This window comes from Penicillium hordei (genome assembly GCF_028827395.1).
Source record: "Penicillium hordei strain IBT 12815 chromosome Unknown utg000002l_segment0_segment0, whole genome shotgun sequence".
NCBI classification, from domain to species: Eukaryota; Fungi; Ascomycota; class Eurotiomycetes; order Eurotiales; family Aspergillaceae; genus Penicillium; species Penicillium hordei.
In genome coordinates, this window is record NW_026623143.1 from 6,433 (window position 1) to 24,661 (window position 18,229).

At 43.1% G+C, this 18,229-nt stretch overlaps 6 protein-coding genes across 6 annotated transcripts; 5 read left to right on the top strand and 1 right to left on the bottom strand.

Moving 5' to 3' along the window:
- Nucleotides 1-3,248: 3,248 nt before the first annotated feature.
- N7537_003322 (NAD(P)-dependent alcohol dehydrogenase) lies at nucleotides 3,249-4,259 on the bottom strand (the record flags this gene model as incomplete). Its single annotated transcript, XM_056894380.1, has 1 exon — nucleotides 3,249-4,259. One exon carries the CDS (start codon nucleotides 4,257-4,259, stop codon nucleotides 3,249-3,251), a length of 1,011 nt encoding a protein of 336 aa, XP_056754128.1.
- A 1,637-nt stretch (nucleotides 4,260-5,896) lies between these two features.
- Nucleotides 5,897-6,689, top strand: N7537_003323 (putative oxidoreductase, short-chain dehydrogenase/reductase family; the record flags this gene model as incomplete). Its single annotated transcript, XM_056894381.1, has 2 exons — nucleotides 5,897-6,259; nucleotides 6,315-6,689. 2 exons carry the CDS (start codon nucleotides 5,897-5,899, stop codon nucleotides 6,687-6,689), a joined length of 738 nt encoding a protein of 245 aa, XP_056754129.1.
- Nucleotides 6,690-8,953: 2,264 nt separating this feature from the next.
- Nucleotides 8,954-10,381, top strand: N7537_003324 (uncharacterized protein; the record flags this gene model as incomplete). Its single annotated transcript, XM_056894382.1, has 1 exon — nucleotides 8,954-10,381. The coding sequence occupies one exon, from the start codon at nucleotides 8,954-8,956 to the stop codon at nucleotides 10,379-10,381; it is 1,428 nt and encodes a 475-aa protein (XP_056754130.1).
- A 1,005-nt stretch (nucleotides 10,382-11,386) lies between these two features.
- Nucleotides 11,387-12,151, top strand: N7537_003325 (GNAT family N-acetyltransferase; the record flags this gene model as incomplete). Its single annotated transcript, XM_056894383.1, has 1 exon — nucleotides 11,387-12,151. One exon carries the CDS (start codon nucleotides 11,387-11,389, stop codon nucleotides 12,149-12,151), a length of 765 nt encoding a protein of 254 aa, XP_056754131.1.
- Nucleotides 12,152-15,398: 3,247 nt separating this feature from the next.
- Nucleotides 15,399-15,785, top strand: N7537_003326 (uncharacterized protein; the record flags this gene model as incomplete). The annotated part of the gene is made up of 1 exon (XM_056894384.1): nucleotides 15,399-15,785. The coding sequence occupies one exon, from the start codon at nucleotides 15,399-15,401 to the stop codon at nucleotides 15,783-15,785; it is 387 nt and encodes a 128-aa protein (XP_056754132.1).
- A 1,045-nt stretch (nucleotides 15,786-16,830) lies between these two features.
- On the top strand, nucleotides 16,831-17,641 carry N7537_003327 (uncharacterized protein; the record flags this gene model as incomplete). Its single annotated transcript, XM_056894385.1, has 2 exons — nucleotides 16,831-16,996; nucleotides 17,049-17,641. The coding sequence occupies 2 exons, from the start codon at nucleotides 16,831-16,833 to the stop codon at nucleotides 17,639-17,641; spliced, it is 759 nt and encodes a 252-aa protein (XP_056754133.1).
- Between the last annotated feature and the right edge of the window lie 588 nt (nucleotides 17,642-18,229).

Genomic DNA, 18,229 nt, shown 5'->3' on the forward strand with positions numbered 1-18,229 from the left:
TAGAAAGGGTATCCTACCTCGGAAAATATATAGGAACCTATCTAGAACCTAAGGGGCTACTACTAGCTTATTTAGTAGTATTACTAATAGGCGAAAAAGACTCCTATATAGCGGAGGGTACGGAAGAATCGCTAATAAGGAAAGATAAGTCTATCCCCTCTAAGACGGAAGGGGATAGGGGACTAAATATCTAAGTTAGAGTAGGATTTTTTGACGTAGCGGTAAGAACCTAAGTATCGTACTTATCGGCGAGACGATCTAGCTTAGCGAGGTCCTTAGTACTAGGAGGATCTTTAGTATCTAACTACTCTATTACGAAGGAGTTATAATTTAATATCTTACTACTCCGATTTTTAAATATTTAACGTTGCTTCTTAAGACGAAGTATTTTTACTATTAACTTTATTTGCTACTTCTCGATCTCTTTAATCTTTATATCGATTTTCGTAGACTCGCGAAGAATACGCTACTATTCCTTATCGCTATAGAACTATCGTATATAATAACGACCGCGACGAGTATACTTAGTATAGTTACGACTCTTCGGGTCTATTATATAATTAATAGAGCGAGAGGAATAGAATTTATAAGAGATATTAGCGACCGAATTGTTTTATAATATTTTATTATATTAAGTAAGTCTATTCTTTTTACGGGTTTTGTTATTAACTAGTATAATACGACGGGTATATAGCTAAGGAAAAGAAAAATAAAAAAAAAAAAACGGTATTACTTACTAGAGGGGGGAACCGTAGCTTTATAAGTCTCGGGGACGAAACTCCTAGGAAGAGGGGAGGTAATATTACGGACCTATCCGTTACCAATTAGTAGTGACCTATAGGTATACTAATAGGCTATCGAGAGCTAATAGATCGAGATTACGTATAACGTATCCGGTAGAAAAGGGTTCTACTAGAAAGTAGCTATTACCGGCCCTCGTAGGGCAAATAGTAATTCTACCTTATAATAATACCGAGTACCCGTAACCGCCTAGATTACGTGACTATGACTCCTACGTCGACTCTAGGAGTATACGTAGAAGTATACGGTAACTCCCGAATATACTCTAGGAGTATATCAGGGAGTAGGAAACGAAGGATATATAAGGACACTCCCTTATATACTTAGTTTAGTTCTTCGTCTTCAATCATACATTGTTACTTGTGTTTACCTTTTGGATTACTATGACTCTTTACTTGATTATAACTTGACAACACTTACGAGTAGACTAATACTCCGGTATAGATCTACTCGGCGCTCTACCTGGTATTAGTTCCTTGATCGCTCAAAAGGACTTAGGCTACTATAAGGCCCTACGTGGCGTTAGCTCAGTTGAGACCCGATTATTGACGTTGGACCATTCGAGGAGTATTAAGGCAAGTATACCCTGAACCCATCTAACCTAACTGTGACCAGTTAGCTAGTGCGTAACAATAGAATCCTAAATCGCGGCCGTAGTTAATACTTCCTCGCTCTAGTCCTTAGGATCGGGTTATTAGATATATTAGACTAAATCGTTAGGGTTTAAACCGGCTAAATATATAGCCTACTATATACGATATAACTATAGGTTCGCTTTGTCTCGCTAGCCGGCTTCGATCTATATAGGCTAGTTAATATACTACTAGTATAGTTCTTCTATCTTATCGAGCTCTATATAGATTTAGGACGCCTACTAAACGGGCTATTCTACCGGAATAGGCTAGCCTACTAGCTCGCTTAATAGATAGCCCTATACGTAGATATAATACCTATCTATACCCTAGATAAATACCTATTAGTATATAACTATATAGCTAAATTACTAAAATTGCTATTAGGCGGAATTATAGGCTACTATATAAGGACGACCTTTACTACTAGCTAGGGTCTAACTATACTTCTTACGCTAATACTTCTTTATCGCCTTAGCTAACCTAACTATATACCTATATTATATATCTCTATAATATAAAATACTATTATTATAGATTAGAATTCTAGGGATAGAATTAACTAATCTTTTAGGGACTTCCTATTATTTATACTACTATACTCTATCCTACTATTTAATAGTATATTATATCTATCGGCTATCGGCTATTAGGGCTTTATAATATATCCCTTATAAATATCGACTAATTTTACTAGGCCTAACGCTAATCTAATAACGTTTATAAATAATAATAGGGTATTCTATAGGTTTAGTAAAAAGTTCGTTCTTTATATTAACGTAGTAATATATATTTATAAATTTATATAATAAATTTACAAATTGTATAATAAACTAGGGTAGATAAAGTAATAGAAGTTTTTCGAAATTAAACTAGACGATAGCTAGGACTTCTAATTACCCCTAAATCTTATCTTAGTCTTATAACCGTCTAATTATATCTTAGACTGATTAATTTGTTAACCCTAATATTAATATTATAAGTAGTTAATAGCGGTCGTACCTCTACTTCCTAAGTCCTTACTAAAATATCTACCAAATTTCAATCGAAATTTTCTCTACTAATACTAACTAAATCTACTATAAATCGAAAATATATAAAATTTATTACTATAAATATAACTCCTAAAAATCTAAGTATCATCCGACGCTAACTACTAAATGCACCGGGCGTGTCAAAATTAATGGATTCGGGGGTAGCCCCACTTTTTTTCTCCCATACTTAACGGCAAAACCCTAATGGATTCCACCCCCGAATCCCCCTCCCCCATGGGATAGACGCTGGTATTCCTCCAGTGCCTAGGTCACCTTGCTAGATATACTGAGTGCATTCCGCCATTCTACGCGCTCGGTACACATGTAGAACTTCTATAGACCAAGGCGAAGGAAGACGCTTTCCATCTGTAAAAACGTCACGCCCATTATTGATTACATGAAAATATACCTTGAACGTACTCAATATTCATCATATGTAGACTCCAACCTCTTAAAGTTGTCAACATTGGTCATCTATACCATACATTGTTCGTACAACAGCTTTCCGTCAAGTACTTTAAACTACAGGAACGATCTACAATAGCAAAAAAAGAATACACCCAGACAACAGCGGTAATCACGTTGCTGCAAAGCCAAGCAAGTATTGGGAGTCCACCGAATTCTATTAGATAGAGCTTTGTCATACTTCTATTATTGACTAGATCATATTAGAACGAACGAAATGCCCAATTTCACGTACAAAAGCAAAAAGAGAGATGTAAATAACCCTCCCCCATTTCGATAACCAATAGTTCTGGAGTCAGATCCGCCACAAATTGCCTCACGACTCCTTCACGTGGACTACGATCTTTCCTCTCGCTCTACCCGTTTTCAGCCTCTCAAATGCTTTCGGTGCGGAATTGAAATCGAAAGTCGAGTCAATGACGGCACGTATCTTTCCTTCCTTCATCCACGACGCGAGCTGATCGAAGTCGGCGCCGTTAGCCTTTGCCATAACAAATATGTACTTTCTTTTTCCGCCTCCTAAAAAGCTAGGGAGCATCACATTGCCGATGAGTTGTTTCATGGCGCTCAAACTCATTCCCATACCGACTTGGATGAACTTGCCGCCCGGTACAATGAATGCTTGCGACTCTCTGTACAAATTGGACGGAGATCCTACATTGTCGAGGATCAGATCGAAAATTTGCCCCTTTCCGTTCAATTGCTCTAGTATACCGGCCGATCGGTAGTCCAAAACCTCATCCGCGCCCAGACTCTTGCACAGTTTAACATTAGCTGTGGAACAAGATGTCGTGACGTGACATCCAAGCGCCTTCGCAATTTGTATCGACGCAACACCGGTGCCTCCAGATCCACCATTGATGAATACTTTGTCGCCCGCTTTAACATGTGGTTTTAAGCCTTGGTATGTTGTCATCCCAACAGTAGCGATGGAGACCATGTCGTCTGGTTTGAACCCATCCGGTACCAACGCAAGTGCATCTTTTGAGACAGGGACCCATTGGGCAAGAGCTCCGTGTCCGAAAACCCCATTGCAAGAGCCATATACGATATCGCCAACACGGAAGGAGCCCACTTGACTACCGAGCTCAACAACACGACCGCAGACATCCAAGCCAGGCGTAACAGGTGACCGGAAAATCATTTTTGTAAGAAGACCAACTTCAAGGATTTTGTAGTCAATTGGATTGAGCGCCGTGCTGTAGACCTCAACAAGTACCTCGTTGGCTGAGATTTTCGGTTTGGTAATCCCTGAATTGGGCAGAAAAAGGTTCTTCTCGACTGGGCCGCCTGAAGGCCGAAATTGCCATGCTTTCATTGTCGCCATTATAGATTGCGAGGAAGTTCAAAAAGCAATAAGTAAAAAGAAGATCCAGAATGCGAAGATTTGATTGCCTTACTGATTTCTCAGACCCATCGTCGTGACATATATACCCACGGTAACTTAGCACTACTCGGAGCGTCGGGGCGAGTGCAACATACTGACCCCGAGATTGGTCATCTCATGTAAAGGGGTTACGCGGTTTGGTGATGGAGTCGCTAGAATAAGGCACCGATATTTCTAAGCAGATTGATAAGAATCAGAGGTACCAAGATTCTCCAGTGTTTATCAATAAGCCAAGAGCACCAAATTATTGGCTTACGTACAAGGAATAGTTACGTTCCCATATGGACGGCCTAGAAACGAAGGCTACAAGCTGAACAAGATCTCCCTAAAACTTAGTATCCCTCGCTCTACAGACACTAGTTGCCTTAACACAATATAGATGCCAACAAAGTCACGAGGCTGCAGCCCATTAACCTGTACACTTCTTCGAATCTTATTCGTACGCATGCACGCACCCCACAGAATACGCAAAGAAGAGGCGAAATATCCGCAAGCTGGCTGTAGAGGTGCTAGATCCAATATGAGTCTATTAGAGTAAAGATCAACAATTATTTGCCACGATCAGCGCGCTCTTTGTAAGTCACAGATGATCTAATTTCGTTCTCACATGGTAGTGAGCATCGTAATTTTGCGATCTATGCTACAGCCAGCGTCCACATTTATTAAAATTACAAGGCTTCACCAGTGGCTAGTCACACTGCCCGTCATCAAAGCAATCAGCATTACTTGATTGATCACTTTCACTATAACGGCTGCCGCAGCGAAAGCATTAGGCTTTAAGCTAGCTGTGCCATAGTTATTCAACCCGTGTAAATCCCAGTAATTCCACACTGGAAGCTAATCAGGAATTCGATCAAGAAGAAAAATGCGAGGTGGTACTATTTGAAATATTCCTTCCTTTTTAGAACCAGCTTGCTACCTGGGTATGAATACCCTCAGTTTGATACATCGGCAAATTTCTCGAACATCGTCTCTGTCTGCTGCAGGCAAAGGAAAGTGAAGTGGAACAGAATAGGGCAAGCGTTGGAATGCGGTCCACGTGTACTGGCTGCTTGAAGGACTATACGTATATTGATGGCAGCAGTGTGAGCCGGTGTGCTTGGCACATCGGAGGCCGAACCGCAATGAAGAAAAAGCTCCACGTTCCTTCCCTTTTCTGGCCTAATTTGTTCACTCAGCAAACTATGTAATATCGGATTTTGGACGGGCTTAAGCGGATTCTGGTACTGCTTACTCCCATGCAACTTAGTTACATTTTTAAGTTCACCTTGTATCCTATTTGGCTAGATTATATGTCTATTGGTAGGTTGCAAGACCCGACGAAAGATGAAGGACTCCGTACATCGGCCGTTCGGCCGTTCGGTCTACCTCCGGCCCAGTGGAGTTGCTGTTAGATGGCCGGGTGGGGAGATCCTCGAAATTTACCCTCACACCAAGAAATACAGTGTCTCGGATGCACTGCCAAAAGTGTGATGTCTGAAGGAATATAAAAACCGGAAATTAGGTCCTGAAATCTACGGCATACTCTCGCACCATCCCTTCCTTGACATTCTCCTGAATTCGACCTTTCAGCCAATATGTCTATCGCAGACCTCGTTATAGTCGTTGCTGGAGCCTCCAAAGGAATTGGCAAAGCCATCGCACTATGTGCTGCAAGGGACGGTGCGTCCGTGGTGATCAACTATTTGACCGATGCTTCGGCGGCAGAGGCTCTTGTGACACAAATCGGCAATGAACGCGCACTTGCAGTGCAGGCAGATATTTCTAAGCCATTAGAGATACTTCGTCTGATCAAGGAAACCGTGGCACGATTTGGCCGTATCGACGTCCTTATTCCAAACGCGGCCTTCGTACCCGTAGGCGGGCTACGAGATATTACAGATGAAGGCTTCGATCGGGCGTTTGCCGTGAACGTTAAGGGACCCTGTTTCCTTGCGAAGGTAGATATACCTATCTGCCCTTTACTCTAGAGTAGATTCTAATTGCTTTTAATAGGAAGCTATCCCGTATATGAAACCGGGCAGCGCTATCATCTTTATCTCTACCGACCTTGCAGACTCTAGTTCTGCGCCTCCGGAGCTTCTACTTTACGTGTCTACGAAAGCTGCGTTGAACCAGATGACACGGATAATGGCTACGGAACTTGCCACGCTAGGCATCCGGGTCAATGCTATTTCTCCTGGAGCAACGAGGACCGAGCTCTTCAACAAGACCAATAGTGTCGACACCATACAAAAGATTGCAAGTCGGAACCCCTTCAATCGGATTGCGGACCCAGATGAGATTGCTGAAGCGGTAGGTCTGTTGTGGAAGAATGAAAGCAGGTGGATTACTGGGCAGGTGGTGAAGGTGAATGGCGGTTCGGCATGATAGCCCCGCCCCCAATTGTCAGATTTAAGCTATTTGAGTCAATTAGTGAGAGATCAACAATGTTAGGTTGCGTGTTATCGCTAATTTAGAGGACATATCCCGAAAATCACTTTCCATCAATGTTGTTGTTAAGCCTATAAACGATTATACTTTTATTTTTGTGCTCTTTATACGTTGTCCGTTACCGATAATTCATAATTCATTAACCTCTGTTATTATCAGCCAACCAGAGTTCAGGAATCTCAATCACGCAGTGAATCAACAACAATTCCCTATATTAGCATGTCAGTGCAGCAAGCAATCAGGAACGTATTGCAACGACTCGAGACAGCTGAACACCGACACCATCCTGTTTGTTTCGTCTACATACTACAATCAATTGAAAATGACGCGACCGAACAATTTACCACTAAATTCGAGCGGTTGTGGGGCAGACCCAGAGGGGCATCGGTCGGTCGGTACTCGACGCTCCGAAATTCCGACATGCGGCACTATCAAGTTAGCCATGGAAGATTGAAACAGGTGTGGGCCCTGTAATGATACGATCTTCAAGAACATGTCTCGGTGTCATGGAAATGTGCTCCGTTGGGGTACAATCGATAAGGTGCAATCAGCGCGGAGCGTGCTTATACGGTCATTACGTCAAAAATCTTTGCAATCTAGTATAACATATATTCCAAAGCAAAGCGTCAGAATCATCGACTTTTCGAACCGAGTTAGGACAACCGATGATCAGTACTATCACCCGAACGAGTACTTAACCTAGTTACATCTTGAAATTTGCGAGTTATGCTACTGAACTCGATTATAAGTCTCTCAGTCGGTTGCAAAATCAGCGCAAGATGAATTACTCGGCACACCAGCCATTCAGTCGGTGAATCTATGGACTGTCTACACACTGCTTCGGTCACTCGGTACTCGGCGCTATGAAAGCCCGACATGCGGCATTATCTAGTTATCCACGGAAGCTTGAAACACTGGTGTCTGTGTTGAAGCTGGCAAATCGAGCTTGAGGACAGAGTTACACTACAACACAGAGATTGGGATCCTTTTTGGACCCCCAGGACTACCTTTGGGATTTTTCTGGAATTTTCAATTATTTCCATACACCCTGATTTCTGTTATTTTCCAAACATTCTCGTTCTCTCTTAATAATTAGGGCTTAGAGGGTCATCTTTAGTGGCTTCAATAAAGTAAGGGTCCAATGGTGCCTCCCCGCCAGCTATGAGGTGCAACGACAATGCTAAAATGCGGGCTCCGCTTGTTGTAAGGATGAACAAGCTCTGGGAGATACCAGCCAGTAGGAGTCTCTCGGCTAGGCAAAATTGCAGTAACGAGAGAATGAACAGAAACTTGGGTCTTTGAGACCTTTTGATAGAAAGAAAAGAATTGGTAGGGGAGAAGAGGATGGGATTCCGAATGCAGCAGGCTAGGGCTATGGTAAGAAGAATGCCATGGTAAGAAGAATGAGAGTATTCACGTGTCCACCGGCATTTGTCCTTAAATAGTCTGAATACTAAACATCTGTCGACCCTGACTCAAGACTGGCAAGGGCCGACTCATGCGCGATTTGTTGAAACATGATTACCCATCGTCCGGCACCGGGAATTTGGACAGAGCTTTGATAAATCCGTTACAAAGACCGAATGTTTAAGATTATTCTGTTTAATTATTCTTTCAAATACGGTACAAAATGTCTAATGTATAATTTTATCGAACTAGATCCCAAAATGGCTCTCTACTTAAATTTACTAATCCTAGGCCTTTCACTAAAGAACCTCGTCCATCGTTACTCAAAATGTTCAATTTGTTTAAGAGTAATATTAGCTCCTTATATATAGACTGGGGGACTAGAGCCGTTCTAAGGTATTTAGTCAGGGCTTCAAGGTGGAGCCGGGTTTTGCCCCTGTTGCAACCTGCCCCGGCCGGACTTTGAGTTGAGTCAAATATATTTCCTTTACATCTTGGCAGACCAATGAGATGAACGTGCATTTGATACCGGACTTAACTTCAGAGGTCATTTTCAATCGCTGTGTCTGTCAAGCGAGCTGTTCCGTGATATCCGCTTGATAGATCCTCTAGGGTTCGATATGGCCATTTTTAGCAAGTTCCTGCCTAACAAAACGTCCGACTAAACGCTCTATTGGCTCGGAACGCCTCGGAAGTATACGCTGATCCCACAACTGTCGCTCATCGTGGTATGAATTTAAATCCTTTCGCACTTAGTCTTGGTGATAATCGCATTTTCAGCAACTACGGCTACAATGTCGACCAAGCAGCCGGGATATGAGCTGGACAGTGAAAGCGATATTCATATCAACACAAGCCTATCCGGTGATCCTTTCATACTATCCGATCTGGATATGACTATGCCAGACACGCTGGTCACGCCATTTGTGATATACAACTTGCCACCACACCACAATGCCCAATTCATTGTGGATTCATTTCAGCGCGGACTAGATGAGGCCGTCAAGCAGCTCCCTTCTCTTGCCGCGAAAATCATTTTTGACGGCTGCAGGAAGCCACAGAGAAGAATGAAACCAGGTGTTCTCAAGCTGACAGTTCGTCAATTCGGACCGGGCCAACACAAGTCATATGCAGAGCTTGCCGAGAATTATTTCTCCCCTTCTGAACTAGACCATCTGAAACTCATGCCAGGCACCGCATATGCGGATACGACAGAGCGACCGCTCTGCATTCTTCAATTGAATTTTATTCCTGGTGGCATCATACTAGCCTTTGGCTTTAATCATGTGCCGCTGGATATGGCGTCTATGGACCTCGCCATTTCCTTGGTCACTAAGTGTATCCAAACACAAATGGATGACTCTCCACTGGAATTCACGCCAGTTACTTTTGACCGGAAGCCTTTAGCTGCGTCAAGCAAGCTAGCATCATTGCCCCGGGCAAAACTATTGGAACAGACCTCGGACTATCAAGTCTGCAACACCGCCGCTACGATCAACCAACCTAGTTCCAAGGCGCTCGAGAACAAGAATTGTGTCAATAAAGGAGTAGTTTATCGAATCAGCAACTCCAACACAAAGAGACTGAAGCAGGCTTGCCAGCCCCTCAATGGCATCGCGAAATATGTATCCACATATGACTGTGTCGTGGGCTTGTTATGGAAGAGTGTGATGCGCGTTAGGGCTACAAACAACACAGATTTGAATGACAGGTTGTCTCGGTTATTACATCCAGTGAGCCTACGCAACCGGCCCGGATCAGAAATCCCCGAAAGCTATTTTGGCAATGCCCTCTCTGTGGCCAGTGCAGGCCCTGTCCCCATAAAACAGCTCACTGGTCCCAGTGGCTTGTCCGTTGCTGCCTCTCACATCCGGAAATCCGTAGAAGGAACCAGCCAGAACTCTATTGGTCATGTGACGGCCCTGAGCTCTACGATGGGCCCTTCGGAGAAGATGCAGTACCAACCACCGGGGCTTTTGGAAGAGAACTTTTTGGTCACTAGCTGGCATTCAGCTCACGCCGCGACCTGGGACTTTGGCCTTGGGGCACCCCAGATGGTGCGGACATGGGTATTGCCTATGCCAGGATGCGCTGTTGTATTTCCCGATTGTAACCCACAGCCAAATGAACGAGTGTACGACTGCTTTGTTATTCTGCCAGAGGCTGAGCAGGATATGTTGAGTCAAGACGTGGAAATGAACACTTGGTTTCAAATCCAATGATGCCCCAAGGATATCTGTGCACAAAATTGTTATTGAGAGTTGTTGACTATCAAGGTTGAAAACATGGTTGAGATAGGGTAATACGTCAAATACCAAGTCCAAATACATGGTAGAAACCAGGTATTTCACTCCCAAGTGGTGTACACCCCCAAGTGGCGCGCACCCGAGAACGCATACAAAAAGCGATAAATTACAATATGATATTTCAACAACTAGCACTTTTATTTAATTTTATTACTTGCCGATAGCAATTGATAAGCATTTCTAGTGTTATATATCAATTTTAGATACGTTGAAAACTTATAACTAGTGAAAAATATAGCCTTAAGGGGTACTTCTGTTACCGTTTTTCACTAATGATTTTCATGAGTGATATTGGTCAGATGGGCCACCCGCATTTCAGATGAAGGGAAAACAAATAATACACCACATCTAACAACAGAAGAGTAAAAGGAGCATAGGAATCAACAATATACGTAAAAAGATTACCATAGAATGAGCGCATATGAGGCAGATACTTTGATAACTCAGCACTTAGTTGACACTGGCCAGTTCTTTCCTACAATTGACTGAACATCCAGAGTTTTGACAATCATTAAAGGGGGGAGGCATCTATGAAAGGAATGTACTGTCGCGGGCATGTACACTGATATATACCTGGGCGCACATCCTTATCAGAAAAAATAAAAAAAAAAATAAAAGAAAAAAAAGCCAACCAATATAAGTTTGCATTGCTTCTGACCTGGTTTCGAACACGTGGTCCTATGCCTAGTTTATTATGTAAAAATAAAGCCTCGCCCACTAATTACCTACAAAGTAGCCACTATTGGTCAGTATATGATATCATCTTTCCATAAGTGGTCGTATAGACCCAATCAAAGAATCGTCCACTGTATTAGAGCCTTGGCGTTAACACCTCCTTTTCTTTCTTCACACCGTTCAACTTGAAAGGTTGTTTGGTTCCGACGCACATAAACAGCAACCAGAGAAGTCAACCCTGCAAGTATGGCTCTTCAAAGGCAGAGACCCGATATCGGATTGCGTATAGATATCATAGATCAACCCGAGGATATCATTCAGGCTTTTGACTGCGTATGCGAGGCATTCGGTCGTCAAGTGCAAGATGGGATCTGGATAGCCATGAATCCAGGATGGAACACGCCTCACGGGAGGGCATGTGGAGCTGAGAGGATGGTAGCCCGCTGGCGGCACAAAACCAATGACAAAAACGGTCTCCCGAACACCGTATTTCTCAAGGCTACGCTGCCGTGTCTGCAGTTTGAACAGAGGCGTACCATCGTGGGCTTCGGTATTTGGGTGCAAGCTTCCAGTGTAGAGGGCTATGGTGATCCTCCAGTGGAAGATCTAGCACATTCGATGAACCTCAATGCGCTGTACCCCGATAATGAGCCTGAACGACGCTACCTCTGTCAAATAATTTCGTCTCTGCATAGAAGACGCACCGCGGTAATCAAACAGAAATCCACTGCAGCGCTGCCAGCGGTGATGATTCTAGACATGTGCGCCGTCGAGCCATCGCACCAACGGAAAGGCATCGCGCGAGAGCTTGTACAGTGGGGCATCGATGAAGCACAACGACGTGGAGGCCTAGAAGTCATAACCGAAGCGTCCAGTATGGGTCGACATGTGTATGGACAGATGGGGTTCAAAGCAGACGGGCCTGAAATTGAATATGTTGTGGACGATGAATTTGCTTCTCGCAAGAGACCGCCCAACCTGTTTATGCGCACCCATGGCTCCGTTGTTTGATTTGATCTTAGTATGAAAACTGTACCTTAATATATAGCTCTTTACCAGTACTACTACTAGACCTTCATTTACCTTGTACAGTCATGTCTTAAGAAGCAGAGAACCAACTACTATAGTATATATTGAGATCACCTGACCCTGTTTGACAGGACTGGCAGCAGGACAGGCAGCTACAAATAGCTTTCCCTTCCTTTTCTTCTTCCTCTCCCCTTAGCAGTTAGCAGTCAGCTACAATACAGTCATATTGCCTGCTCTCTTCTCCTAGTTTCTCATCAGTATACTGCCTACTCTTATAGAATACTGCGGGAAACTTCACAAATATGCTAGATGAACTGGCCATGCAAGTCGCCATGAACTACCACGCCTCGTTAGACTACTACGACCTAGAATGCCTTAGGACTCTAAGTTTCTTGTTTCGCACCGGTATGGCTAAGATATTCCCCCACCTTCCATATATCGAATATCAGATAAACTCCAATTTATCATTACTGATCTGCCGTACAACAGACTCCTTCCACCTTCTGGCATTCTTCGACCTAAGTCGAACTCAATCATTCCAATAACTAAACCATTTCATTTCCAATTTGATAAACAGACTTACAGAGATACTGATTGCTTTTAGTCCCGCTTGTATCTGCGATAATGGTCATATATTCTAGGATAATACGTAGTTTAGGTATTGAATTGTCGTCTCTCACCACACTTCCGATGTCCATAGGGAGAGTTGAACACATTGGACAAACTAACCAAGTGGCGGATACCTTTAGGAGAGGGATAAGTTAAACCTATATCTATTTACGATATTGTATTATAGGCTTACAATAACTATACAGAGACTTTTGGATCGTAGTAGGTGGAAATATATATCTATATTGAAGAGGGGAACGCTCAAGGCAGTATACTCTAAGGCATACGGGTCGATTCAGCACCCGTAGTTCAGCTTCATACCCAACTTTGCATACAAAGGAACCTAGGTGCACTGCCCAAGAAGTGGATTCAGAGAGGTGTAGGAGTGTGTATTCTCAATCTGTGTCCAACTGCTACTTGTAACCTCGTAACCCAACGCTTACATAAAAAACTGATAGAAAATAAGAAAGAGACAAGCGCAATGCGTAGTGGAGAGCCTGTTTTCCCACTACAATATATATATTGGTTTGCATTCGGACCAGGGTCAAAGGAATGAAATTTTGTTCTCTCGCTCTACCACTCACTCTCTCTCTCTTTCTCCCTTATGTGTGTTCCTAAAGTCTCTACCATTTGTTCCCTTGGGGTTCATCTCCTCATCCTTGCCTTTCCTTCATAGTCAACATATCCCCCTTTCAGTCTTAAATTCTCCCTCTACTTAGAAAGGTTTGTGGTCCGCTAATCGATGCTTGGGCTATACGAATTTGGCCTAGGATGCGCTACATCGTCGCCTTTAGTGTAACGCTCCCCATGACTTCACTCGGGCGCACTAGTATCACATCCTGCTAACATTTCTAAGCACCCCTCTTTTTAGGTACAGATGAATGAACATAGGGTGGTTGAAAACTGCATCTGTCTCTCCCCAACATTGCTAATAGGAGTGGAACTTGCAAGAATCACAGTGCGGGAAAGAGAAAAATGTTAACGCCAAGTTGTATCTCGTAATAGGAAGTTGATTTCCACCAAGGAGAAGTTATACAGTAATGGTAACTAGATTGTTTTATCCGGCCCTCAAAATCATATAAAAACTATCGTATGTGAATATCATCTCTTCTGTCTGACTATTTAGTATATCCTTTTGTAACATTTGACTAATGGGGTAACTTGCGCATCCTTTTCCAATCTCTCTTAATAGCCTATGCCTATTTTACGTGAATTTCATCTGATTTTAGTAAGTTTTCATGTTCGTTTCGTCAAACAGCTTACCAAATTTGTAGCTTGTCAGACTCACACATTGCGGATAATCAAGTTTGGAGCATATCCATATCCAAAACATAAAGAGCGAAATTAGGCCAAAACGGTACATCATACGTCATGCGAGATTTTCAAACACGACAATGGCTTAGTGAAACTCAGCTCTCCCATTTAGGATGAATCTAGATAATACTATGTAGATGGTAAGACATGGCGGGGCGAAATACGAGGTTGGCCATCAGCTCCACGTAATTGAAATGTTAGATGTATAACCTAGAACCGTGCCTCCTCGTATTTGTCAACACGATATAACTCACCATCTCTACGGACTCCAGTGGTAAATGTCTTGGATTTGTATATTCTCTATGGTTCGCGTTGAAGGGTGAGACATAGGTCCCGTGGTACCATGCCTTCGTATTTGATCGAGAGTTCTTGCTTTGTTTTCTTTTTTATTTAATATGGGATTGTTATTCAAATCAATTACCCTATCCGAAATAATATGAGTCTAAATAGAAAAAAGTTACTATTCCAAAGGGAGTCAAACGTCCATGTGGTTTTTTCAATGCATTAAATTTTAGCTGTTCGATAGCGCACTCATTTGGACGCTGGTTAATGTAGCACAAAACAAACCTTGGACAGGCAAATATGCCATAAATATACGCTCAGGCCCCCGTCAGGCTATAGGGAGAGAGACACGAGCTCAGCCTTAGGACATTTGCGCAGCAGCCATGGATTGCCTAGTGTCTGAAAGGCTATATCTATAAATAGATAAATCGAGTCTTGGGACCCTTCTGTAGCGAAAGAGTCTATTGCGCGATGACTTTCGCGCTTAGATGCCATCTCTATATGTAATTTCATTTTCAATAACTATTCACTGTTATATTTGTAACTTCTGTTTATTTCTTGGATGTCTTAAATGCGATATTAGCCGCTAAAACGCATCATCCGAGGTGCATAAGAACGGCATCTTTATTCGGCCGTAGAAGGTATTCCTCGCATATTCGTAGATATTGAATGGGAATGGGTGGCCTTAATATAGAACCTCGACAGATTAGTATACGAAGGGCTGTGCAGATCAGCTATTGTGTTCTCAAACCCAACTTGGTTGCGTCAGGTCGTATCATCAGCTCGATGTCTACTAATCCAAAGGCTAAGAATAGTATACATGGGAAGATCTTGGAGAATTCAGCCTTAGGTTGGAGCTCAGCAATCTAGTAAGAAAGGTATAAAATCGACCTTCTTCCTGCGGATTGTGATTCCTTTCACTCCGAAAAACATCTTAGTCCAACCTTGTTTTCAAAGCTTCCAACCAATCGTCCCTCCAAAGAACATCATCACATTTTGCACAGCTCCCTTCAAACATCTCAAAATGAAGTTCGACATTGCTGCTATCGTCCCTCTTATGGCCGTCGCTATCTCTGCCACTCCTCTTGAGGTCCGCCAATCCAACCAAGTTACCGTAGCTCTGTCCAATGACCAATCTGGCAGCTATGCTGGCGTGACATTCCAAGCCGATAACACCGATAAGAGCGTCTTCACCCTCTTCAGTGGTACCTCTGTTGGAGCGGGTGGTACTGTTAAGGCAACCGCCGCCCAGCTCACCAACTTTACACCGTCTATCAATTGTGTCATCAGGAACAATGGCGCTACCATCGGTACCTTGACTGCTCAGCAAACCTATCTGGACCTTGATGGTAGTTCTCACGCCGCAATCCCAATCAACCTCAACAATGCTGAGATTCACTGTCGTGTTTGAATACCTGGCTCTCCACAGACGCCACAGCTCTAAGAATTTTTTGAGTGATAGGATGTACTGAAGCTAAACTGGTATCGATTGCGTGTCGTATTGCCGTCATGCTCCTTTCTATGACAACTGTCTTGTTGCGATCAACATATGTCGATATATACCTAGGTCTTCAATTTATTGAACATGAGACTTTTCGTAACTAGATATTGAAATCCGTGGACGTGTTGAAGGCTTAACAACTAGTAGAAGCCACATTGTAGCACCTGTAGTGGCTGGTTCCTATTAACTCCACGCAATTATCTTTTTAAAATATTACTAATCTTGTACGTTTTGTTGTTCTAGTCATTTCCTAAATAACATTATCTTATCATCCCCAAGGTTTTCAACTTCTAAAATGGGCCACAAGGTCCTCCAAAGAGAAAAAGAGGCGTTCTGAAGTTTTTGGACAATTCTTTTCGTGTCTAAAAACGAAGAACATGGAGTCTCCCTTGAATGCCAATATGGATGAAGCTACAAGGTGCAGTTCTCATGCCCATGTCATGGACAACATCGAGGGTTGTGACAATAGGTATTTCGACCACAGTCGAAGAATGTATGTCCTTCCCCTCTTGAACTTACTCACCAAAAGCTCCAGTGGATGGTTTAGTTGACAAGTCACCAGAGCGGACCTCCGAGTCTTACCCCTTTTGGTAGTTGGGTTCGCTAGCTATCAGCTCGACAGAACCAACATTGCCAGCGCACTCACAGGCAATTTTGCATCCGTCATATCCGTCAACCAAAATACTATCAATCTCGGAAATCAACTGATGTTCTTGGGTGTCATTATACTTGAGATACCATCAAATATTATTCTACACATGGTACGTCGCATTCCTAGCCAGATCATACACGAGTCACTAAGTTGAATTAGGTTGGTCCTCGCCAATGGATCAGTGCACAAGTCTTTGTATTCGGGGTATTAGCTTGCCTACAAATATTTGTACGCAATAGGTTAGGTTTCCTACTCACAAGAACGTTTTTAGGTCTTGCTGAGGCTGGATATATTCCTGGTGCAATGTACACACTTTCTACCTGGTATACCAAGCAAGAGTTGACAAAACGAATCGCCATATTCTTCTTTGGCATGTTTGGCGGAACGGCTGTTTCTCCGCTCCTTGGAGCTGCTCTGTTGAAACTGGACGGGAAAAATGGCCTCTTTGGCTGGCAATGGATCTTCCTCGGTACGATTAGGGCTGATCCCTCAAACACCAAACTACGTTAACAAATCTGTAGTCGAGGGTCTATTCTCCGTTTCTGTGTCTATTATTCTCTTTTTCTTCCTTCCTGAACACAAGGAACTTCTTGTGTCGTCTAATGAGGTGAAAATTTCGGAGGCTAGAGTGCTTCGCCCAATGAAGAAACCATTGGCTCCCCCTGGAAAACCGCATATATCATTCGTATTGGTTTGGAAGACGCTGACAAACATACACAAATGGCCGCACTTTATTGCCACAGGCTGCGTCTTCGCTACATGGAGTCCTCTCACAACATATACTCCAAGCATCTTTATGGAACTTGGTTTTGCTCGAATTGAGGCAAATGCATTTTCTGCAATCGGAAGTTTGCTCACTCTCCCAGTGATTTTGCTTTTTGCGTGGATGAGCGACAAATCGAACAAAAGGGGCCTTACTGTTATGGTTGCTATCTTGGTCTACTTGATCGCATTAGTAATTCTAAGAATCATGATGCACCGTGTGGATAAATGGGGCAAGTTCGGACTCTGGACTGCTGTTAATGCTCTGGCTGTGGGGTATCACCCAATCCACAATTCTTGGATCCAAATCAACTGCAAGAGCTCGGAGGAGAGGAACATAAGTGTTGCGTGAGTAAAATCTTTCCTACTGGCCGTCCTCCAAATAGATGAGCTAACAACCTTGCCTCCACACGCAGAATGTGTAAGACTACTAGACCTATTGTGGACCGTCCTTTTTTCTTTACTAACTAAAGGAAGTTGTCATGGCAGCTACGGGGGGGCTTATGGCGGGAACCCAGATATTTCGAGCGGACGAGTCCGCTATATTGTAAGTCCTAAGCTTCCAGGTCTTACCCACGTTGCAATGCTAATAATGAGTCGATCGACCTGGTAGCTATCCGAGAGGGGTCCTAATCATGATTGGGTTGGTGATTGTGGGACTGGTCCTTGTGTTTTTACAAATCTCAATCTTCTGGATCCAAAATAGGCGCATGAAAGCAATTTCTGGCAGCATGGTTTTGAACGTTCTATAATAAGCCATAGGTGGCCTTCTCGTCTAGTCGCATTTTCCCATCTCTCACTTTCCTCGTGTACGGCCAGACACTATGTGTACAACTTCGCGGAATTCTTTGAACTGGTATTTGTGCAGGAAAAAGAAAACAGAAACCACAGAATACAATGAAAGCAACAAGGCTGAAAATAAATGAGGCATTCACCAAAG